Below are 25443 nucleotides of genomic sequence, written 5' to 3' on the forward strand. Positions count from 1 at the left end.
ATGGATGAGACGACAGGACTAGTAGAGAAACGGCGTATAAGGTAGCCTAGGCTATAGCCTACTGTCTATTTCTCATTTTCTATTCATTGCCAATTAATCACTAGCGTGCTTCAGGTGAGAGTAGCCCAAGTTTAACATTTTCAGGCTATATTCACATAGTCCTCTTCTTTCCACACAGCAATGGGAGGCTGTACCTCGCCGTTTTCTCCGCTGTTTTGGGGAACTTCAACTTCGGCTTCTCGCTGGTTTATCCTTCCCCGGTGATCCCGCAGCTCCAGAACAGCGAAGAACCTCGGTTGCGGTTGGACACGGAGCAGATCGCCCAGTTTGGGGTGAGAGAGAGGCAACAGTTGTGCTGTAACCTAATGTTTATTTTTCTTTGGATATCTACCTATATCTATTTTGGTGGGTGGGTTCTCTTTCAATGTGTTATCAAGTATCTCTCTCTCTCTTTTCTGTCTCTTTCGCCCTCCAGTCTATCTTCATGCTGGGCGCCGCTGCGGGAGGTCTAGGTGCCATGCTGCTGAATGATCTGATTGGCCGGAAGATAAGCATTATGGTGTCAGCAGTGCCCTCTGGTGTCGGGTAGGAGTAATGGCAGCGCTCTCTGCCAGTCCCTATAGTCTGTTTTGCTTCATGATCAATGATTGTTTTCATCTAGGCAACCTGTAACTGTGCTGTACCGCGTATCTATCTCCTTCTTCATGATAAATGTTTTAGCATGTTTGTGTTGATCATATGTGTGTATATGTGTGTGTGTGTGTGTGTATCAAGGTTATTATAGTTAACGAAAACTAACTAAAAAACGAAAAATAGGTGTGAACAAAACATTTTAGTTAACTGAAATAAAAATAAAAACGAAAACTAACTAAAACTGTATTGTGTGTTTACAAAACTAACCAAAATAAACTAAAATTATTGCGAAAATGTCCTTAGTTTTAGTCTTTTTCATTTAATACATAAGCCTAGTATTTTGGGTGGATATGAAATCTATCCTCCATTTTTTTTGCTGTGCCCCTGCGCAGAAGTAACCTGACGTGCGCCAGATGGTTTGTTTCACACGGAGTGAAATAATGTGAGCTCACAAGATCAGGATGGTCCGTTCTATTAATACATCCATGGGATGGTCTCACGAGGCTAGTGCAGAAGAAAAAAAACAACTAAAACTAATACTAACCAAAACAAAGCATTTTCAAAAAATAAAAACTAAACTAAACTAGCAAACCTGCTTTAAAACTAATCAAAACTAAACTGAAATTGAAAACAAAAAGTTAAAAGGATATAAAAATAAAAACTAATGAAAAAAGCTAAAGTATTATAACCTTGACTGTGTATCCAACGTAGGTAGGCCTACCTGGTAATGGGCGCGGCCCAGGTCACCTGGATGTTACACCTGGGCAGGTTCCTGACGGGCATTGCAGCTGGTATGACGGCTGCATCCATACCTGTAGGTTGGCAGCTGGGACGGCTCTGTGTGTGTGTGTGTGTGTGTGTGTGTGTGTGTGTGTGTGTGCTGGGGGTGGGCGGGGGGTAAGTGGGGATCAAATGGCCGCCTTCTTGCATGAGAACCTAAAATGTCAGAGCGCTGTGAGCTGCTCCAGCTGTTCCAGGTGTTCTCTCCCCCGGCCCCCCCGGGGCCCCTCAGCCCTCCCTGACTCCCTGTGTGTTCCTCTCCCCCGGCCCCTCAGCCCTCCCTGACTCCCTGTGTTCCTCTCCCCCGGCCCCTCAGCCCTCCCTGACTCCCTGTGTTCCTCTCCCCCGGCCCCCGGCCCTTCAGCCCTCCCTGACTCCCTGTGTGTTCCTCTCCCCCGGCCCCCGGCCCCTCAGCCCTCTCTGACTCCCTGTGTGTCAGCAGGTGTACATATCAGAGATCTCTCCCACCGTGCTGAGGGGCCGGCTGGGCTCCTGTCCTCAGATCACTGCCGTGTTCGGAGCTCTGGCCCTCTATGGCCTGGGTAGGAACCCTCGCTGACGTCACCTGTGTGTGTGTGTGTGTGTGTGTAATGTGTGTGTGTGTGTGTGTGTGTGTAACTTTCCTGTGTGCTTGTGTGAGTGTGTGTGTGTATATATACTGTATATTCCTCTGCGTGTGTGACATAGTGTAATATAATGTAATGTGCACCTGTGTGTGTGTGTGTGTCTGTGTGTGTGCACATAACATTATATTACAATCATTTAGCTGACACTTTTATCTAAAGTGACTCACAATAAAAAAAAAAAAAAAAACTTGTGTGTCTGTGTGTGTGTGTGTCTGTGTGTGTGTGTGTGTGTGTGTGTGTGTCTGTCCCTGTCTGTGTCCGTCCCTGTGTGACTGTCCTCCGTTCCTCTTGCAGGTCTGGTGTTACCGTGGCGTTGGTTGGCGGTGGCGGGGGAGTTTCCCGCCCTCCTCATGCTCCTCCTCCTGTGCTTCGTGCCCGAGTCCCCTCGCCACCTTCTGAGCAGCGGCCGCCACCAGGAGGCGGGCCGGGCGCTGGCCTGGCTGAGAGGACCCGACTCTGACTACAGGAAAGAACTGCAGAACATAGAGACCAGCATCGCCAAGCAGGTAGGGGAGTGTGTGTGTACCTGTGTGTGTGTGTGTGTATACTGTGTGTGTGTGACTATGTGTTTTGTTTCTTAAAGGAGTAGTAAAGGGAAAATGCATGTTAAGCCCTGTTTTAAGGTTACTTATGATCATATACAATGATTCAGATCAAAACGTTGTGTTAAGGAAAATCCTTACTTGGTTCAGGTTAGATTTCAAAGAACACGCTGAGTGGTCGGTCAAGCTGGTTTTAAACAAAGGCAATAGTTTTATTCTGTTACGATTCTGCAGAGTCGGACTCTAGCACAGGAAGTGAATCCAGGCAGAGTGAGTCAGATGTGGGTCAAGGTCAAGGTCAACTTTATTTATAAAGCACGTTTAAAATCAACCGAAGTTGCACCAAAGTGCTGTACAATATATAAAATAAACTAAAACAAAAAACAGAATAAAGTGCACATAATCACAGAACAATAAAAGGACAGGACACAAAACAGGACAGGGGATGTAGGCTATCAGGCCTCAAAAGCCAGTGCAAACAAGTGAGTCTTAAGCTGAGACTTAAAGAGCCCTAGGTTCTGTGCGTGTCTAATGTGTGGAGGGAGGCTGTTCCAGAGCTTTGGGCCAGCCACCGCAAAAGCTCGGTCACCCTTGGTCTTAAGTCTCGATCTAGGGACTATTAAAAGAGTCTCGGAGGAGGACCTCAGGGTTCTAGATGTCGCCCGAACTTGAATCAGTTCAGCCAGATAGTGGGGGGCCAAACCATGTAGAGCCTTAAAAATAAACATTAAGATTTTAAAATCGATCCTGAAGCGAACAGGAAGCCAGTGGAGGGAGGCCAGCACCGGTGTGATGTGGTCCCGCTTCTTGGTTCCAGTCAGGAGGCGTGCAGCAGCATTCTGGACCAATTGCAGGCGCCTCAGTGACCGCTGGTCAAGGCCCACATACAAGGCATTACAGTAGTCCAATCTTGAAGAAATAAAAGCATGGATGACTGTCTCCAGGTCCTTAGGAGAGAGATGTGGACGAGGTCGATAGGTTATACAGTGAAAAAGGAAGTGACATAGTTTCAGGATGAAGAGGACAGGGAAGTGATGTCACACAGGAAGAATTTGTAGTTTTAACAGACTGATCTATGAGAACGAACTACAAAGTTAGAACAACAGTCAAGTAGGAAAACAGAACACTTTGTTGAGACTTGAAATTCATTCACAATTCCCCGCTTTGTGGATTAAATATCCACAACTATAATAGAAATGAAAGAATCAACAATGTGGAATCAAATTATAAAATATCATAAAAATAATCCAACATCTTTGGCAAAAACCTAATTCTACACATATGGAAAGGAAGCAATCTATTTCTCCACTAGGTGGAGCATAATAAAGAGTAATAAACTCAAGGTTATTTAACACACTAAGATTGCAAACCATGTACCAAACTCCTCACTTCAATTTGGCATAAGCAAGGTAAAAAGATAACATGATTACTAATCAGACACATTTCATATATTCATGACTGAGTGGGAAAAAAACCTCTTTCTTCGTTTTAGAGGAAAACCCTTAAATTCAAATTAGAACCAACAGATTATGTATCAAAATATTCAAAATATTCAATGTCAATGGCACATACATCATTAAGGTCTTGAATTGAATTAATAGTAAATTAAACTTTTTCTATTATCATTAAGGCAGCATAGGCATATCTGGAACAGCAGTTAAACATACACTTAAGAATATTTTAAAAAAATAATAACGATGAAAAACATACATACAAATGATTTGAGAATATCCAGGACTTGAAAAAGCATTCCATTTAGGAACATTATTTAAGATCTGAATACCTTTCTTGTTTGCTTCATGGAACTCAATGCAGCATTTGGATCTGAACTAAACGAACAGCAGATATAGCCAGTATTATCTCTAAGGGAAGTATATTTTGTAGCACAATCTTTTTCATGTAATTTACTTCTTTAGCTAAGGCTAAAATTACTTGGCATTATGCGTTCATGTTATGCGTTCATGAGAGAAATAATATACCAAAAACAAATTGAAAATTCGAGATAGCTCTATGGTGTCTAGTTTGATTGCTGATGAATTACCTGCATTTGAGTGTGATCAACCTTCTTAATCCTGGAAATTAAATGAGTAAGTTAACATCCATATGACACTGTTGCAATTTCAAGTTGAATACGCTATTTCCCTATAGCTCAAAAATACACATTTTGGAATGGCTCTCTGAACCTTAATTTCACATCTCATAAATATGCTTAAAACATTAATTTGTCCTAATCTGTGTGTTGTATCTGAAAATATTAATACATGCTGTGATATATTGAAGAGGTCACTTCAAATTGTTTAACTCACTTTTCAAGTTCAGCCCTGTGGATGCAATTATGTTAGGATTTATTTTAATACTTGGTTGATGTAGTTAGGTGCAGAGCAGTTAAACACAGTTAAACACAGTACCCTGAGAATAGTCTGGAACAGATCTACAAAGGTCAACTTTATAATTATGAATTTTCAATACTTGTATACCCACTCTAAACCAAACTCCAGTCACAGTTACAACAGTATAACCTGGAAATCTTTGTTGCTTTCAAATCTTATATATGCAGAATGCAGTATTTTCCATCCATCTTCATCTACTGTATAGACCCAACAGTCAAGTGGAGTGCAACATTCAAATAGGACAAACAAATACTGGGGTGTGTTCTTGTCTTTTCCTTCGTTCAATCTGTTTCAGGAGAGAAATGCTTTGAGTTACTTTGGTGTCCTAGTTAGTGTGGGGTGTATGCTTATGAGATCATGGCTGTGGAGCTTGTCCACGTTGCCATAACGATCCTGGGAAGGAGGTGACAGGCAAGTTAACTTCTTTCAATAGCTCCTCCTCAGAGGAAGCCACAGTGTGGTGGCCCATGATTGTGTTTTGCTGAAGTGACGGTCAGAGTTGTCATCCTGACAGCAATGAGGAAAAGGTAGTGTGTTATTCTTTGTCTGATTCCTCATCTGAGGAGACCAGAGAGTGTGCTTTTGCCCTGGTGGTGACACAGGGTATTGCATCTTGGTTGTTGGAATCCTTGGGCCGGTTGGCCTCGTCCTGTTTTGGAACCAGCCTGCAGTGGCTGGCGTGTACCCACGAAGTCCTCTCTGCTACGTCTGGGTCGGCAGCAGGATCTGGTACGGGCCCAGCCAACGGGCACGGTGGTTTCAGGTCTCGGATCACAACCCACTGGCCTGGTTGGAGATGATGCAGGAAGCCCTCTCTCAGGTCGGCAATGTCTTTGAGAGACATGGGAGGAGAGACCTGTGAATCCACAGATGAGAGAGACAGCATAGACAAAACAGGAGAGCAAGAGGAGAGCACCGCAGCTTTAGCAGCGGAGTTAGCAGCCATACTACCTATGGACACAGGATCAAAGGTTTCAACAGGAGCTTGGCCTTTGCCCATGATGAATCTCGTTGTCTTTTATTATTGTCCTTATTTCAGCTCTGCGTTGTGTTTTTTTTCCAATAAAAGACGGCCCCAATCTCACACAATACCACACAGTCCAGTGTCTCCTTTTCAGGTGTATTCCAAATGAATCTCTCCAACACGGGATTTGAGCCTCAGCAAAAGCGGTTTATTCCAGAAGGTTTTACATACAAAAGACGATGACATGCCTAATGTACAGTTGACCTCTCTGTATGCTGTCTGAACCCAAATCAAAGCATTGGTCTCGTTGCAACGTTCTTATGTGGTTTGAGTGTCCCCCCTCCCTCGTCTCTTCTCCGATAAGACTGTCTCTGGTCTCTTCTGTGGCCTTGTTTTGTCCCATTAACCTACGCCGCCTCGGCGCCCAGGCCTTTATCTCTAACCACAACAATGGTGTTTGGCCCAGAGTGTACCAGCCATGGAATGTCTTTATCTCATAAGTCTATGGAAGAGGGACACCGTTGCTTACCGAAAACTCAAGCCGACAGCCATACTCAGAGGTCAATCATCATAATTAGGAAATAGCTAACAGGATCATATTAAAAGGCATTTCTCTGAAAATCAACAATATTCAACAATCCCTCCTAAGATTATACGTGAACACGCAGAATCATAATGATCAAGAGAAATGTTGACTTCCAAAACCTAAACCTGAACAGCCATTATGCCGAAAGAAAAAGAATAACTGAACAGAAAAGCGTGCTTAAGATAAACAGATGAACAGTTACATAATATCCCAATCATTGCTTCCCCTAGCAAGATTACAATTTCAAAGGAAAACAAAATAACTATCTATTAGGTTACTTCATGAATGAACCTAACATCCATACAGGTACACCCTATATAGAATAGCTTCACGTGTCCCTTAGACCATTCCTACAGAAAACCTGTGGGCAATGGATCTCATCTCCAGTCTACTGACGTACGAACGTGACCTCCCTCCGGAACATGCCCTGCTAAGGATACAGCAAGATCTGTAAACAAGTGTCGCTATCTGTCGTAAGAAAGATATGAGCAGATTGCCCTGCAACCAACCAAACAGATCTGTGAAATGAGACACCTCGCCTATGTGTAGTGAATTAGTCATGGCTCTGATCTGTTCAATCTGATTCTGCAACGGGAGTTGATTATCCGCAATGGTGAAACAGCATGTCCGCCTTAATTTCTTACACTGCCTTCCGCATGCTAGACATCTCCTCATTAATCAAACCCTAAGCATCAGTTGTTCTGTTGGACAACGTCCCAAATGCCACTGCAAGTTTCTTAATGTCCGTCACTAATAATTCGACCCCCATGCTATGCGCGAAAAAGAAAAGCAAGCTATCTTTCTAGACCCCATGTGAGTGAGTATGCCATCCACAACCCCCGCCCTAGTCTCTCCTAGTACGGCGGATTTCAGAATGTTGAATCGGTCTTTCTCCCACTATCCCTTTAACCTCCTACCGCTGAGTCCTGCAATCCTGATGGGTAACCACCCCTGGCAAGGTAAACCCCCAAACAAACAGGAACCCGTCCAGTTCCTTGGTAGGACCGTCTCCCCCCAAACCCAGTAGACCCCCCTAGGGTGCGCAAGTTCCATCTACCACATTTCGGAGCAGTACAAAGCCTAGTATGCAGACACTGGCTGTGCCCCACATTCCCTGCTCCTCTCTCTCTGTGTAGACAAAAACAGCCCTGGGTTTTCTGCGGAAGATACACTAGTGAACTGGTCTGAGCCCACTTTTGCGGTCCTAACCCCCCGTTCTCTGTAGGTCCCTCCAGAGTGGAATCTAACCATCATCTGAACAATCCCTCTTTCTAATTCAGCGTCTGCTACTTACCTGAAACAGTTGATGTATCGTAGCATTAAAGTAGAGTTAAAGGGGTGTGCCATTTGAGGCACTCCGCTCGCTTGGGAGTCTGGGATCTGCATACACACAAATCATGGTGACACATTCTTGACTGACGTAGCTACCTCCTAAGCCCAATTTCAAAGCAAGGTTTTCCACGGCTGACTGTGTTGGTCTAACCATGGAAAACCACAGGATGATAAGACACAAACCCTTCCTGATAGCAACTTGAAACCTAGTCTGTTAGTTCGAAATCGAAGTGTCTTCTCCCTGAGAGATGATCTTTAATTGCTGTGTGTATCTCTGCTGTGAAAGGAAAATTACTCCAGATCCGAGTGCCCCCGGCCCAGAGATATAAATGACCTTTTTAACAAAATACATACGTCCCAATACCCCTGTCTCCGTTTTAATAAGTATATCTCAAGTGCAACCTGGAGTTTTTATTCACAGAATGACAATGACCCACACCCTCCACGTCCTGTCCCTGACAAGCTGTGAATGGAAGATGTGGTTATTGTGTGGTGTGAAAGTTAAAATGTCCCGTCTTGGTCTGTCAACGTCTCCACCCGGAGTAGTGTAGTCTTCCCTGTTGAGCTCCAGCACACGTTGATCACTCGTGTCAACCCGGAAGTCCTTCTCTCCAACTCCACCTGTAAGCACAGAAAAACACAAGAAAACTGCGACAGTATCATTCATTCCACAACTTTGATTGTGATAGCATATCTCTCACTCTATCTCACTCTCTCTCAATCAGACCAGATCTAGAGATTATGGTTTCACAAAATCCTTAGTTTCATTATCCTATTTCTAGAAGAGCCCCCCCCTACTCCAGACTGTGACCTTCCGGGAAGGTCCGTTTTAAGCCTGCCTGCGGTCTTAACACCCATTCTCCTGTCCCTTTAGCAGCGCTACAGTCATCCGAGCAGTGGACACAGGTATAGAGCATTACGTCGTAATTCTCTAAGTTGTCGTCTTCATCCCGAGTCGACCCCCACCGCTAGACGGATGGTTCTGTAGCTCAAGGACTCTGCTCGAACAACAGCTGCCACGACTGTCCCTAGTTTTGCAGTGCTAAGCCTGGACGCTATTCTACCCCAATGTTTTTAAGTCTGGAGTGGTTGGCTCTGCAATTTATCCAATTCAATACTACAAGGGTGTGTTCACTTTGAGGTGTACTCAGTCTAATCTGTGTCTGGTGGTGCTACCATCTTGCATTGACTAGCTTGGCTCCAGTTGGGTTTCCCTACTACCTTAACTGCTGTGTGGGTGATGAGCCAGGTCTGATAAGGCTCCTCCCACTTCGCATCTAATTTCTCTTCTTTGAAAACTCCTTTATCATTACGTACTGGCCTGGGATTAGAGCCTGTCCCCCCCTTGGGGATCTCGCTCCATACTGCCAGCACCTGTTTGTGGGCCCTGGCCACAGCCATGCTCAATTACTCACAGTAACCACTCAACACCTCACTAGTGAGATGAACATCTGCCTGCCACAGATGACCTTGAAAGGGCTAAGGCCCATCTCCTGATTGTGTTGCTCGAATGGAGCAAAGCACGAGACTCAAAGCGTCGGGCCAAATCACGCCCTCCTGCTGACTTTGTGAGTCTCCCCTTGATGACACGGTTCATTCTCTCAGTCTGAGTCCACTACTCTGAGGATGATAAGAACAGTGAAGTGAATCTGTGTTGCCAGATAAGGGAGCAACCGTTGTGGTGCAACCAATTTCTGACCTTGTCGCCACACTCGTCTGAGTCCATTTCTGCCCCATTCTCCATCCATGTCCACACCTCCCCCCTCTCAGTCTCTACCTGCATCACCTTGTGGTCAGTGACAGTATCAATCTGATATGGGGGTGCAGGTTGGGCTGAGGACAAATGGGCTTGTATGGTATCTCTGTCACGAGCTGTCTGTTCTGCTGCTTGGTCAACCAGAGTGTTACCTCGACTCAAACTCCATGAGAGTGTTCTTAATCACTGTCACCTTTTGGCAGGCTGATGGCCTCCATGAGCTCCCTAACCAACTCTCCATTCTTAAGGGCGTCCCTAAATGCTGACAGGAAACGTCTCTGTTTTCCAAAGTTCTCCAAAGTCATGCCATGTGCATACCGACTGACTACATGGATGTTTGCAGTCTTGCCCTTTAAGTGAAAAGTGATGGGAGACATTTCGCATAGGTGATTACGCAACACCTGATAATAGGTGTTTGGGAAGTTGTGTAAACCCAATTGACGTTCAAATGAACTGATATTGATCTCCATCAATATTGAAAGCTGTCCCCGGTTGCACCTCTCCTGCAAGAGGGATGCTAAGCCTTGTGTCATGTTGATGACTGAAACCCATTGGTGTTCAGGTTTCAAGGCACTGAAAATGGTGGACCGGTCTCCACCAGGGGCTCTATCTTATCCCCATACTCATTGGCCACTCTGTAGTTCACACAGAGGCGCCATTCACCTGAAGGTTTCAACACAGGCCACGCTGGGCTTTTGGAGGCCCTGTGAGTTTCTTCAGAAACCTTCTATCACTTCTGTCTTTTTCCCAGATTGGCAATTCTGCTAAGTCAGGTTTGTTTACCCAACTCCGACTCCATTTAACTTTCCCTTGTGGGAACTGAGGGGATGAATCTATCTGTTAACACCTCAAGGCCCAGTAGGGGTAATCTTACCGGTCCCACACACACAGAGGTCGTGAGAGACACAGATCCCAATTCCAGCAGAAATGGCCTGGTTTTATTCACCCAAAATAGGCTCCCCCCCTCCCACTCAATGCATGCCTGCCTTGCTCTCTCACCATGGTGTCGGTTCTCTCCAGACAGCGATGAGGAGTGACGGTGGCCACCCCCCCCCTCTCGCATTGAGGAGGAACTCTACATGTTTTGGCTTCTGTTCAAGGTGGTTGTTACACCCAGGCCTTCTGGCTTTTGTGACAGAGCGGCCTTGGCCACGGAGCGGCATCAGCTTCTGAATAATGGGGGAGCCATGTGAGGGTGAAAGCTGTTCTCTGAGCTTCTGCTCCCACAAAGATGACAGCGTTCTCGTTTGTCATCCCTAGCTCTGAATGGGATCTGTGGAGCTCTGGCTTTCTCCTCTACTCTCTTGACCTTGGTGGTGATTGCTTTAGTTAGAGTGTCACCGACCAACGGGTGACTGGCCTGAGCCATGTTCACATCACCTACATCGCATGGATATTTTACACTAGCCGACCAGCATTCTAGATTGCCATCTGCACCGACAATAACACCCCCCGGTCGTAGGGGGCGCCAGTTCGAAACAGCTGGTGGGAGTGTTACATCGACAGTACGATCCCTCCTCTGTTTGCTGAGCTTGTGAGGAGGGGGCGAAAAAACTCTGGCTCTCGTCATTTCTGTCCTCATCTAACAGCATTGTCAGCCCCGCCCCCCTCGAGTGGGACGGGCTCACTTTGGTAAGATGAGACAGACCTCTGACCATCATTGACGGTGTTCTATCTCCTCCTCCGACTCCCCTCCCTAAGCCTACTCTGCTCTCGCTGATAGTCAAGCGACTGGCTTACTGTAGTCTGGCTCTGTGGCTGTGTAAGGGAGGGGCTGAGTCGGGAGCGAGAAGGAACGGCTCCAGCACTCCGCTGGAGCAGATAAGGTCTTGGTTCACACAGTATGATTTTATCACAGTGACGGACAGGCACACACACACAGACACACAGACACATCCGGTTTGGTAGGCTGCACGCCGCATGCCGCATGCCGTAAGTCTGCTTGTTTGTTCGAAAAGTTTGTTTAAAAAAGTTAAAACTCCGGTCTGACTTTAGATTCTAATCGGCAATAATATGCCCTCGGCGCGGTGAAGTATTCTGTTTATGGACACCGCCAGAACGCTAAGAAGTGGTGTTAAGAGCGCGGACTCAGCAACCGCAGACATGGCTAAAGAAAACAAAGACGCTGTTGCGCAAGAACTCAGAAAACTTACCTTAAAAATTGATGAGATGACAGGGAGCTTCAGAAAGGAGCTGAACAGCAAAGTGGATCACATTGAGTCTACTATCCAGAAAAGTCAAGGCCAAGTTCTATCTGAGTTGGCGAAACAGAGCAAGGAAATCCGTGCGCACATGGATCTGGAGATTGGGCGATTGGAGGCGCGTATTGACAACTTGTAAAGAAAGATCAATGTGGACGCCAACGCATCCAAGGCTCGGTTTGATCCAGACGTGTCGATTGTTATCTCGGGTCTCCCAGAGGATGATAAGGAGGATATCCAGCTGAAGGTGCTGCAGCTTGTCTCAAAGGGCCTCGGTAGTGAAACCATACCTGTTGCAGTGGAGAGAATGCGTGGTCGCGGGAGGGCACCAGGGCTGGTAAAAGCCGAGTTCAGTTCTGTTTATGAGAAGGTCGCTATATTACGGAAAAAACAGTAACTACGCGAGCATATGGAATTTAGTAGAGTGTATATACGATCAGCAAAGTCTCATACTGACAGACTGATTGAAACCAACTTTAAGACGCTCCTCAAGGAGCTCCCAGGGGTGACGGATTTCTATGTAGCTGGAAACGGTCGGCTGCGGAGAAGAGAACGACAGCCCGGGGGGACTGTTGAGACGGGAGACCTCGGGGCAGAGACAGAGCAGCACGGTGCTCGGAAACTGTGAGGATCTACCCATCCCTTATCGGACTCGTTAACATTGGTACACTGGAATATTAATGCTTGGACTGATCTGAACAGTGGACTACGATCTACAATCTTAGCATCATTATCACCTGATTTAATTTCTTTAAATGAAACCCATCTAGTGGGAGATTCAACTAATCATTTAGGGGGTTATGTTTGGTTCGGCCATAATAGAATGACACACATTAAAGCCCCTAGAGGCTCAGAGGTGTAGGGATATTTGTTAAATCGAATCTTTTCAGTGAATATGAAATCGAAATAGTTGATAAAACAGTGGATGGAATAATAGGGATCTGTTTTACACAAAGACATTCAAACTATAGTATTGTTGTTTACTCATGTTATTTACCACCCAAAATGTCTCACTGGGGAAGGGACGCGTCTTCCTTTTTTGCTCATTTATTGAGTCAAGTTTATTTATTTTCAAATCTGGACGCTATTTATATTTGTGGTGACCTTAATAGTCGAATTGGTGGCCAGTTAGATCATTTAAGGGAAGTGGACAATATCCCTAGTACTCCAATTGACGAATGTGTGAATCGCCATGGAGAGGCCTTCTTGGAATTTCTATTAGACTCTAAGATGTGTGTTCTAAATGGCCGGGTAAGCCCCCTTAGTGATTACTTTACCTCAGTCTCAATCAAAGGGAGGGCCGTTGTAGATTATATAGCTGTACCCTTTGACTGTCTTGAAACGTGTCTTGAATTTAAGGTATTATTGTCATTTCAGACAGTGAATGCTATGACTTGATTAGTGATAGGTGTCGTGTTTCAGATCACTCATTGTTATTTCTTAAGTTCATGGTGCGGCAACAAACTGGTTTTACAGATGAGAATGATCAAGAATTAAACACCACTGTATATAATAAATTCACTCGTAAATTATGCAGATCTGTTCCAAAACATCTTTCGGACAAATTGAAAAAAGGTGTAGCGGAATTGGTTGAAAGTATCCAGGTAACCTGAAACACACAGGATGATATAGATGCATGGTATAGTAGAGTTCTTGATCTCCTACATAGTGAGTTAGGTGGGACAATGCTAGGATCAAAGTCGGCCAATAAATTTCATAGGCCCAACAAACCATTTTGGAATGAGGAGTTAGGGGATCTATGGAAGGCAATGCGTAAAGCAGAACATATTTATTTGAAATATAAAGGGGACAATGAACAGAAAGAACAGTACAGAGTTAATTTCAAGTTAAGGCAAGATCTGTTTGATAAAAGGTTACGATACTTTAAAAGACAGTACAACAAGGGTTATATTTTACAACTGGAGGAAACACACGCATCCAACCCACAACGATTCTGGGACCAGATCAATAAACTTGGGCCAAAAAGACAAAGCAAAATTCCATTAGAAGTATATGATGATAAGGGCCAATTAACTTCAGACATCACACAGGTATTATATGAATGGGAAAAGTGTTTTACAGACTTGTTTTCAGGGAATCAAAATGGAGACGGTTTTTAGCCTTTTTTAATGAAATTAGTTTTCTTAAATCCCAGTTAGAGAACCAGTCACCTCACTCCACCACTTATGGAAATGTTTTAAATGAAATTATTCATGTGGAAGAGGTGAAGACAGCAATTGATGCATTGAAAGGAGGAAAAGCCTCAGGATGTGATGAATTGACAAATGAAATACTGAAAAGCCCCTTGTTCTTAGAACTTCTTTTTGTTTTGTTTCTTTTTTGTTTTGAAAATGGGACTATTCCATCAGTGTGGTACAAATCTATTGTGAGTCCAATACCGAAATCTTTAAAAAACGACCCAAGAATACCCTCAAATTACCGTGGCATTAGTCTATTAACTACAGCATATAAATTATATACATCTATTCTTAACACTAGGCACATGGCTTATCTGGAAGAAAACAACTGTTTAGTGGAGGAGCAGAATGGTTTTAGAAAGGCTAGAGCCTGCATTGATCATGTCTACTCTATTACCACAGTAGTCAAAAATATAATAATGCAAAACAAATCATCATTTGCTTGTTACATTGACTTCCAAAAAGCTTTTGATTTTGTCAACAGAGATCTACTACCATATTGTCTTCTTGAAGAAGGAATAGAAGGAAAATTCTATTGGGCCATACAATCATTGTAAAAAAGATCCACATGCCTGTGTTAAGGTTAATGAATACTGCTCAGGGTGGTTCCCTACTCCATCAGGGATCAAGCAGGGGGACTGTCTCTCTCCCACTCTGTTTGCTATATTTATTAACAATTTAGCTAAGGAAATAAAACACTTAGGACTGGGTCTAAATTATGATGGTAGTAACAAATTGGACATATTACTTTATGCTGATGATATAATTCTGGTAGCGGAAAAGGAAAGGGATCTAGAAAAATGTTTAGTATGTGCAGAAAGCTGGTGAAAGAAGTGGAGACTTAAAGTTAATCATAGCAAAACTCAGCTCATGCATTTCAGACAGACAAGGATTAAAAGGAGCAATTTCCAGTTTTATTTTGGGGATCAAAAACTAGAGTATGTTGGGAATTATAAATATTTAGGTTTCATTTTGGATGAGCATTTACATTTTGAACATGGTACATCTGTACTGGCTGAATCTGCCAGTAGGGCACTTGGTGGTATAATAGCAAAAACTAAACAGCTAGGAGATTTGGGATATGCTACCTACTCCAAATTATTTCACACATGTGTTTGTCCGGTTATGGACTATATGGCAGGAGTATGGGGGTCAAAGGTAAATATGAAAGGAGAAATGGTCCAGAATAGGGCAATACGGTATTTTCTAGGAGTTCATAAATTTGCCCCCGTATTGGCAATAAGAGGAGATATGGGCTGGGAGCCAGGTGACATAAGATGGAAAGGTAGCATGTTAGCTCTATGGAACAGACTAATAAAAATGCCAGAGTCGAGTTGCTAGGAAAATATTCAACTGGGATGTAACTGTAAAAGGTACATGGGCAAGTGAGATAGAGGACATACTAGGACAAATAAGAGCATCTGACCTTTTCCAAAATGTAAATACGGTGAATATCTCTTTGGTTAAGGAAGCTTTGTCTAATACACATCAGATAAAATGGTCACAGGATATACTATATAAACCGAAATTAAGAACGTTTAGTATGATAAAAAGGTGGTATGGAAATGAAAAATATGTTTGTGCTCCATTATCCAAAAGACAAAGATCATTATGTGCCCAACTTCGCTCTGGGATCTTGCCCCTGCACCTTGAAACTGGACGTTATCGGAGGGTTACAGAAGAAGAGCGCATTTGTATCTACTGTAATATTGATATTCAGAATGAGTTCCATTTTGTGTTTTATTGCCCCTTATATCATGAGTTGCGTCAAAAATTATTTGAGAGATGTAAAAATATTGATTTGATGTGGTTGAGCGATGCAGAGAGACTAAAATGGATGTTTGATCATAGGATATTTGCACTTGCAGAATATTTAGAGAAAGCTTGGGACAAACGAACAAAGATAACTTATATGTGATGCATTTATTTAGGATTTTGACGAAAGACTGTTATTTTTATTTATTTATTTTCTGTTATTGTTTGGATACATTGCATAGCTTACAAACCGTGAGAAGTGTATGTGATATAGTTAATTATTGTTTACTGTTTATGGTGTCTTATAATCCCGTAAGGGATGGGTCCTCGGACATGACACGAAAATAAATATTCATTCATTCATTCATTCATTCATTCATTCATTCATTCATTCACAGTGACCTAACCAAACCGCTTCCCTAGACTGTGTATATATACATACGCACATCCCAAAACCCCGGTCTTTCACGGGGGCCTTCTCAAGGACTGGCCAATCCTTAGAAGTTGAAATACCCTCCACTGATCTCTCGCGTGGGCGGGCAACCCCAGGGTGATAACCCTGCTGGTCTTCCTTAAGAAAGTCTTAAGGGCCTCATACACCTGTACACAGTATTTCATGCGATAGGTACCCCAGGATGTCCAATATCCTGCTGGTCTTCCTTAGTAAAGCCTAAGGGCCTACGTACACCTGTACACAGTATTTCATGCGATAGGTACCCCAGGATGTCCAATATCCTGCTGGTCTACTTTAAGGCAATTCCCTGTCTACCACAGGCTGTCCTTAAAGGTTACACATAGAGAAGTGGTCTACTTCACATAACAAAACAATGCATGCACCTTGGCAGATACCTTGGCATTACAAACATAAGACATGTAGCTACATATAGACATACATTTACATCCAGCACTGGTTTTGTTTTACGTGTTGAGAGACTATGTGTGGTATAGTTGAGATTTACTGATTTGTTCTTTATGATCGGGATATCGAACCCACTCACCCAGTTGGGTCTGATTGTCTGTCCGGGGTCGTTCAGGTCACAGCATGACTGCCAGGCGTCTCCCGTGGCTGTCGCTGTCTGCTTTGGCTGAAGACCAGTCTTGGACTTTCTCAGGGTTTGATGTCCAATCCGGGTCACAGCACCAATTGATGAGTCTCGTTGTCTTTTATTATTGTCCTTATTTCAGCTCTGCGTTGTGTTTTTTTTCCAATAAAAGACGGCCCCAATCTCACACAATACCACACAGTCCAGTGTCTCCTTTTCAGGTGTATTCCAAATGAATCTCTCCAACACGCCTCAGCAAAAGCGGTTTATTGCAGAAGGTTTTACATACAAAAGACGATGGCATGCCTAATGTACAGTTGACCTCTCTGTATGCTGTCTGAACCCAAATCAAAGCATTGGTCTCGTTGCAACGTTCTTATGTGGTTTGAGTGTCCCCCCTCCCTCGTCTCTTCTCCGATAAGACTGTCTCTGGTCTCTTCTGTGGCCTTGTTTTGTCCCATTAACCTACGCCGCCTCGGCGCCCAGGCCTTTATCTCTAACCACAACAATGGTGTTTGGCCCAGAGTGTACCAGCCATGGAATGTCTTTATCTCATAAGTCTATGGAAGAGGGACACCGTTGCTTACCGAAAACTCAAGCCGACAGCCATACTCAGAGGTCAATCATCATAATTAGGAAATAGCTAACAGGATCATATTAAAAGGCATTTCTCTGAAAATCAACAATATTCAACACCCACTATTTTAAAATATTACACATTAAGTTTCTTCTTCAGCTCTGCATCTTGTTCCTTCAACTACTTTCTAATTTCCTTCAACTACTTCCTCATTACTTTCAATTCAACTTCCTCATTTCCTTCAATTCTACTTCCTCATTACCTTCAATTCAACTTCCTCATTTCCTTAAATTCTACTACTACTAGTCTGTTTCATTAGCAACGACCAGTTAAGGTGATAACATCTTTCACCCCTGTTTTTTGAAACATGATCTGGTCAGTGTGGTAATTTGAAAACATCATGAAAGCATGGAAGATGCAGTATAGGTTATGCTAACTATGAAATGAGCATTCATTCAAAATCAGGGTGAGAGAGGAGAATATCTGAGAGGTTTGAGCGTGGCTTATTTGATTTCCTTCACTATGTCGACAGTCATGTTTCTCCACCTTCTGGAGGAGGAAGCAGAGTTAAGAACAGTGCATCTTTGAAATGTACTAGGGGTGTTGTAAGTTGAGCTCTTAATTTCAATAACCACATTTCTGCGTTTGAGGACAGAGAGTTTTGAGCACGCTTCGGACGTGATGGTTCCTTTGGTCTGACAACCGCTTGGTTACTATTCTTAAATTTAGCCTAGGTCATATTTATCTCTTACCCCACAGTCAGTCGGGCAATGTGGGGGTGAGGTGTTTGACCAGCATCCCACGAACCAAGGTGTCAGCCCATCTGTATGGGAAGTCGGTTACCCCGGTTGCTGGAGAGTCACCTGGTGTGAGTATCCATTCCTGGAGTAGCCTCCATCTCTCGTCCCGTGCCTGTGTCTACTCTGTAAACAAACTTCAGAAATAATACGTGACAAAGTTGTTTTACCATGCAGCTGTTTCTGTGGGCCGTCAGACGCACAGACAGAGCTGCATGGGCAGTTTACATACAATAAAAGACAGACAAAATAAAAGACAGACAAAATGAAAAGGCAGTCAAAATAAAAGACGTTTCAATTTCTCATCACCCTTGTGGGTAACACCAGGTCTTCTTAGAAATGATGCGCCGGAGGTACATAAACATAACAAAATAAATCATAGAAAACCGTTTTGATAAATTTGAGTCATGTCTTTTTTTTTCTCTTTTTTTTTCAGTATTTCAAGAATATGTCCAATTTGCTAAAGGCCGTGAACCATGATAATGTAGTGTGGCGGTTTTACCTTCTTAGGCTGGATGATATCAATTCCGTTGGAGTCACACCTCCGAAAACTAGTTTGCAAAGCAGATCTGAGCATATTAAGTTAATATGACAATACAGTGAATTGAGTGTGAAGTTAGCATCATCTAACACAACTTTAATTGGCAGTCATTTCAAATTATTAAAATACTTGCGGTTCCAACCGGTTTGGCATTTATCCGGTAGTCCAGGAACGACAGTTGTCTGTAAAACTCAGAACCAATGAATGTGCATCTGAAATCAGCTATAACATGAAATCTTAAACAGAACAATTTTTTTTTCTCAAAATTGGGTTGTCAGACAATATGTATCAGACTAAGATATTGGCAAATATGAATTTTCTTTTTTTTTTTCTCTCTTTCCCCCCTTGTCACATATACCCTCACTCTCCCTAGACTTTCCCTACTGAAATATCTATATCTAGTCAGAACCCACCACGCTGTGGAGTATTAACCGAAGACTTTTGAATTTTAGCGTATAGTCTACACTCCCTCCGGTAATGCCCTTTGTGGTTGCAGAAATGACACCGCTGATTAGATTTGTAGACCCTGCTGTTTCGTTGTGAATATACCTGGTTATCTCTGTAGCCCCCTGATTGTTTTTTCTGTCCACCCATCGGTTGTTGCTCAGTGCGAGCGTTGTTGTTGAAGTGCCTAAGCTGTGCAGCTTGTAGTCTCACATAGTCCCTTTTTATCTCAGCTTCACATTGTTCACTGAGCAGACCGATTATTGGCAAGCATAGTTTACCAAACTCAGTAACCAGATGTTCAACAGAATCAGCAGATCTAAGATAATAACCTGGACGGTCATCTTGTGAGTTAGAAGCAGGAACAAAGGGATGGGGCAGAGACGGTGTGGCAGTGTCAAAGGTGTGATCAGGGGTCACAGAGACACCAACTGGAGGGCGAGACACAGCAGGAGGGTATGACACAGGGAAAGCAACCATATGGTCAATGGAAGAGGGCCCAGAGGGAGGGGTGTCAGAAGAGTAATAACCTAGAGGGGCCAATATTTCAGACATTCAAAGAGTTTGGGGTAAAGGGGCTCCAAAAATAGTACAAGTTAATGGCAAGGGATTTGATACCTGAGACGTAGGAGGCGCAGGGGTGACAGATGGCTGAACAACAGGAAGGGACGTAACAGGAGCAAGGGACGTGGCCTGAACCAAGGAGGTTGGGGGTGGCCCAACAGTTGTTTGGACAGGAGGTGTTAGAACAGGAAGGGGGGCCTCATGCATAGGGCCTGGAGCGGGGGCTGGTTGAGCCTGGGGGCCTGCCACGTGTGAATCAGGAAACAGCCTACGTGTGCTAAGCAGATCATCATTATCTGATAGAGGAATTAATAATAAGTTATTTGCAGTCGTCTCCCAGACAGAAAAGTGAGACCAGTTAATGTGGTTCTTTGGCTTCTTCCCTAACTTAGTTAATTCAAATTTCTCCAACTGTCCCTTAACTTCTCCTAGCAACTTAACAGACAATGTACCTGACACAGGGGGAAAATCACTATATTCAACCCTTAACAGTTGACAAAACTAGCACTTTTGAGAAAGTCTGATAATTGCTCTACCACCGTTTTGGTCATACAATGGATGTGGATGGGCACCGTGAAAAATCATTCAAAAAGCATGTTAAACTCTGAATTTCAAAGACAAGAAACTCACCGAGGTGTTAGTTGGCGTTCTGACATATAATTCACCATAAAGTAAGATTCTAGTTCATCTGGAAAGGCTTTTTTAAATATTTAGCATAGAACTATTTAGTCGCAGCACATACGTGTGTAAACGTCCGCAAACTAGGTAGCCTAGCAACATAAACAATAACAATAGCTACCGTAAGTAGTTCCGCTTCCTGAATCCCCTCTGCGGATTGATCTACACATCTACAACGGTCGCTTCAATACAAGTCAATGGATTTCATAAAATGATCAATAAAACCCTAGAGGATTCATACTTTGCGGCGAATTTGATGTCAGAACACCAACGGACACCAATTACCCACTCGGTGAGCTTCTTGTCTTTGAAATCGAGAGTTTAACATGTTTTTGAAAGATTTTTCAAGGTGCCCACTGTCATGTATTAATTTGATTAGGCCCTAATTAGACCCAACCCTTTGTTCTAATCAAGATGAAATTATACATTTCTATTGAATAAAAGAGTTCAAGCCAGAGCAGCAGAAAAGTGTCAGGAGAGTTCTCATGAGGGGGGGAGAGTCACGAGGAGAGTCAGCCAGGTGTTCTCACAGAACGAGAAAGTTAAACATTGAAACAGTGTTAGTTGAAACATTGAAATTAGATAACATTGATTCAAGCAAGAACAGTTGAAACATTGAAACAATATGTCGTGGGAAAGCAGGTGTTTTCACATGAACGAGACAGTTCATCAGATAACATTGATTCAAGAACCACAGAACGAGAAGTAAAACAGGGTAGAGTGCACCATCAGCAGAATGTAAGGAGAGAACTAATGTTTTTCTCTCATTAAAAAGATAAGGTGTGTTGTTTTGACAAAATGAATGTACAAATGAATAATGTTTTTTTTTTTAATTGGCATGAGTCACTGTGAATCAGCTCACCCACCACCAGGGGGAAGCACTTACAATACAGTTTCAATACACCATTAAGTATTATCTGGGAACTCTTACCACTAGGGGGAAGCACTTGCAATGTATATGTTAATACACTATTATAATCGTGCCAAATTAGGGGTGTGTTTTAAAAAATGGGTTGTGGTCAAGCTAGAAGGGCGGGGATAGCCCAGAGAAGGTATATAAGACACGGTCACAAGTCATTCTGGGTGTCATCTCTCGAGAGCCCACCGGTCTTATTGTCTGTTACTGCTGAACAAGCAATAAAGCCTGTTGCATCGGATCCAAGTGTTACCAGTGCCTTATTGATTTGACTTCAACTACTGAACAAAGAACATTGAAGACTTTAATCACCCAGTTAAGGCATCATACACGTCACCACCCACATCCATTGTATGACCAAAACGGTGGTAGAGCAATTATCAGACTTTCTCAAAAGTGCTAGTTTTGTCAACGTTTTGATCTGAACCATTGTATATGATCATAAGTAACCTTAAAACAGGGCTAAACATGCATTTTCCCTTTACTACTCCTTTGTGTGTGTGTGTGTGTGTGTGTGTGTGTCTGTCTGTCTGTCTGGCAAAGATCATGCTGAATAGACTGGTGGGGCACATCTCGGAAGCAGCTCTTCCAGAAACACAATGTGGCTTCCGGAAAACCAGATCCACCACCGACATGATCTTTGCACCAACTCCATACAGTATGTATGGAAGCAGCAGTGGCCAAAAAACACCTACGCTGGATAGGGCAAACTATCCGCATGCCTGACCACCGCCTGCGCTGCCGAGTCCTCTACGGCCAACTGAGTAATGCAAAGCACCGCAGGCGGACAAAAGAGGCGCTACAAGGACACCAAGGACTTCCTGAAGCGCTCAAACATGAACCCCACGCAGCTTGAACCAGGACACCAAGGACTTCCTGAAGCGCTCAAACACCAACCCCACGCAGCTTGAACCAGGACACCAAGGACTTCCTGAAGCGCTCAAACATCAACCCCACGCAGCTTGAACCAGGACACCAAGGACCTCCTGATTAGCTCAAACATCAACCCCACGCAGCTTGAACCAGGACACCAAGGACCTCCTGAAGAGCTCAAACATCAACCCCACGCAGCTTGAAACTCTGGCACTTAACAAACCAGCCTGGCAGGTCACATGTGCCAGAGCAGTTTCACAAATAAACCACACCCACCAACAGAGGCGGTCCGAGAGGCGCGCACAGCGACGCCCGAGGGCCGCCGGTGTTCCCCCGGCGTCCGGGTTCCCCTTCTCCATCTGTGGACGGATGTGCGGGTCACGTGTCGGCCCCGACAGCCACAAGAAGTGGCGCCAGCGAGAATGTCGCTGAACCCCCCCGCCCCCTTCTTGGAGGAAGCATCATCATCGAACACGATGGACAGCTAGGAGTATATATGTGTGTACCTATGTGTGTGTGTGTGTGTGTTTTGTTTCTAAAGGGTTTCTTGAGGGGTGTGTGCAGGCCTGTGTGTGTGTATGTGTGTGCGCGTGTGTGTGTGTTCGTTCTACCAGGATCTATATTTTTGTTTGTGTGTGTGTTCTAACAGGATCAATATTTTGTTTGTGTGTATTTGTGTGTTGTCCTCCAGGGTAAAGTGAAGTGGGCGGAGCTGACGACTCCGTTCTACTACAAGCCCATCCTCATCTCCATCGTGATGCGTTTCCTGCAGCAGATGACGGGCATTTGCCCCATCCTGGTCTACCTGGAGCCCATCTTCCACCAGACCAGCATCCCCCTGGTGAACATCACAATCACAATAATAATTCACTTCATATGTATATGAAAAAATCATATTTTACTTATAGAATCACAATCAGATTTATTTTGGCCAGGTAAGTTTTCACACATACAAGGAATTTGCTCTGGACTGTTGGGACATTACTATACTATACTACACTATTATATACAGTACTATACTTGACTGTTTACTACCTTAACATTAATTAATCTACACTACACTGCTGTACATACATTAGACTTTTTTATTGTGATTTTTAAAATTGTGATTTCACTGCCTGCTCTGAATTATACAGCACTTTGGTCAATGTGAGCTGTTTTTAAATGTGCTTTATAAATTAATTTGTCTTGACTGCTGGGAACATTACTTGATACTTGACATGCTGATCAATACTTGTGCCAATCATGTTGATTATTGATCCTGTGGCTCCTCCCCCTCCACCAGGAGCCGAAGTATGACGCTGCGCTAGTGGGGGCCGTCCGTCTGCTGTCTGTCGCCGTGGCAGCCAGCCTGATGGACAAAGCTGGACGCAAGGCTCTCCTATACAGCTCTGGTGAGCGGTTCGGAGAATGTGATTGGAGGAAACGGTCTATCATGCGGCGGTTACTGCTGTCGTCTGGCTGTTGACTGAGTTTGTCATCTCCTCCTCCTCTTCTCCCCTCTCTCCCTCCTCCTCTCTCTCCTCCTCCTCTTCTCCCCTCTCTCCCTCCTCCTCTCTCTCCTCCTCCTCTTCTCCCCTCTCTCCCTCCCCCTCTCTCTCCTCCTCCTCTTCTCCCTCTCTCCTCCTCCTCTTCTCCCCTCTCTCCCTCCCCCTCTCTCTCCTCCTCTTCTCCCCTCTCTCCCTCCTCCTCTCTCCTCCTCCTCTTCTCCCCTCTCTCCCTCCTCCTCTCTCTCCTCTTCCTCTCCCCCCTCCTCCTCTCTGCAGGGTTCCTGATGTTCCTGTCCACCCTGGCGATGACCATGTACACCCACACTTCCCCCTGCCCCGAATCCAACGTCACGGTGCCCACAGCACACTACGTCTCCCAGAATGCACCAGCCTTTCACAGCCTCACAGTCATCCTGCTCATCAGCATCATGCTGTTCATATTTGGTGAGTCTCTGAGAGGGCGGGATTCCCATACGTGCCCCGTTCCAATTCTCTTGACCAGCGACTCATCCTCCTTTCCTCTCTCCCTGCATTGGAGCTATCTCCTTGAGGGATGGGGTAATGGAAAGATGCATTTGTAGAGGCTCTTCACAGACGGCCAGTTCCCGTGGTCATCTCTCCCCATCTTGTATCAAAACAAACCTTCAGTTCTTGTTTAATTTAGTCTTGTTAAAGGGGTAGTGTGCTATTTTGGACATTGTCCTATTTGTGGTCTGCCTATAATGAAACTGAAACAGAGAGAGCATAATTTAATTGTTCGTTACAGTATTGAGCTAGCTGCAGTTTTCCTGTCTCACTGAGCTACAATGTAAGTCAATGGGGCACCCGTAAATGCGTTCAAAAACTATGATACATGTGCTTTTCCGAGATGGGAAGCACAGGTTGTAATCTTACCAGTCTCAGTTGGCTCTCCTGTGAAATGTATTTAAAGGGCACATTACCCCTTTAAATGTGTGACTTTCCATTAGTTTTGTTGTACTGTTGTATAGTTTTTGACAGTATTTGCAAATAGTATTTGACCCAGGCCTGCTGTTGCCTCCAGGTTACGCCATGGGATGGGGACCAATCACGTGGCTGCTGATGTCAGAGATCCTCCCCCTGAGTGCGAGGGGCGTGGCTTCAGGGCTGTGTGTTGGAGTCAGCTGGATCACATCCTTCGCCTTAACACATAGTTTCATACATGTTGTGGTGAGCTATCTCTCTCTCTCACACACACGTCTTCATATTATGTAGCGATGAAGAGGATGATGGTGATCATTGTTAGTGGTAATAATGATAAACTAGTGTTTGGTATGGGTTTTGGTTAACAGAACAAAAGTAAGTCTACAAACAAATGAAACAACCCTCTCCTGCTTTGCACTGGAAACAAGACAGAATATATAAGTGGCAGGTTGTCTTCTGATTGGACAGAAGTCGATGATTAAATGATTGACAGGACACGAGCACAACGACGAACACCTGGGGAGGACACACAAGAACAGAACAGAAACATATGAGGCTGTAACTGATGATCTCAGTGATGATGATGACAGTGAAGATGATTAAAGTGTTCCTCCCTCCAGAAAAGCTACGGCCTGTTCGTCCCCTTCCTGTTCTTCTGCGTGGTGTCTGTGGTCAACATCCTGTTCACGGTCAAGTGTGTCCCCGAGACCAGGAACCGCTCTCTGGAGGAGATCGAGAACTATTTCAGGACCGGCCGGACCTTCACCATCAACGACGGTGGACACCCGCAGCCCGGCAGCTCAACTGACCCCTGA

The 25443-nt window shown here is 44.2% G+C and overlaps 1 protein-coding gene across 1 annotated transcript; it reads left to right on the forward strand.

Annotated features, from left to right (window-relative positions):
- Window positions 1–25443, forward strand: slc2a6 (solute carrier family 2 member 6; the record flags this gene model as incomplete). The annotated part of the gene is made up of 11 exons (XM_084439664.1): window positions 1–41; window positions 179–332; window positions 476–583; window positions 1349–1447; window positions 1856–1955; window positions 2334–2545; window positions 22888–23037; window positions 23482–23590; window positions 23963–24130; window positions 24729–24874; window positions 25249–25443. The coding sequence occupies 11 exons, from the start codon at window positions 1–3 to the stop codon at window positions 25441–25443; spliced, it is 1482 nt and encodes a 493-aa protein (XP_084295790.1).

This window comes from Borostomias antarcticus (genome assembly GCF_949987555.1).
Source record: "Borostomias antarcticus genome assembly, chromosome: 6".
Taxonomy (NCBI): domain Eukaryota; kingdom Metazoa; phylum Chordata; class Actinopteri; order Stomiiformes; family Stomiidae; genus Borostomias; species Borostomias antarcticus.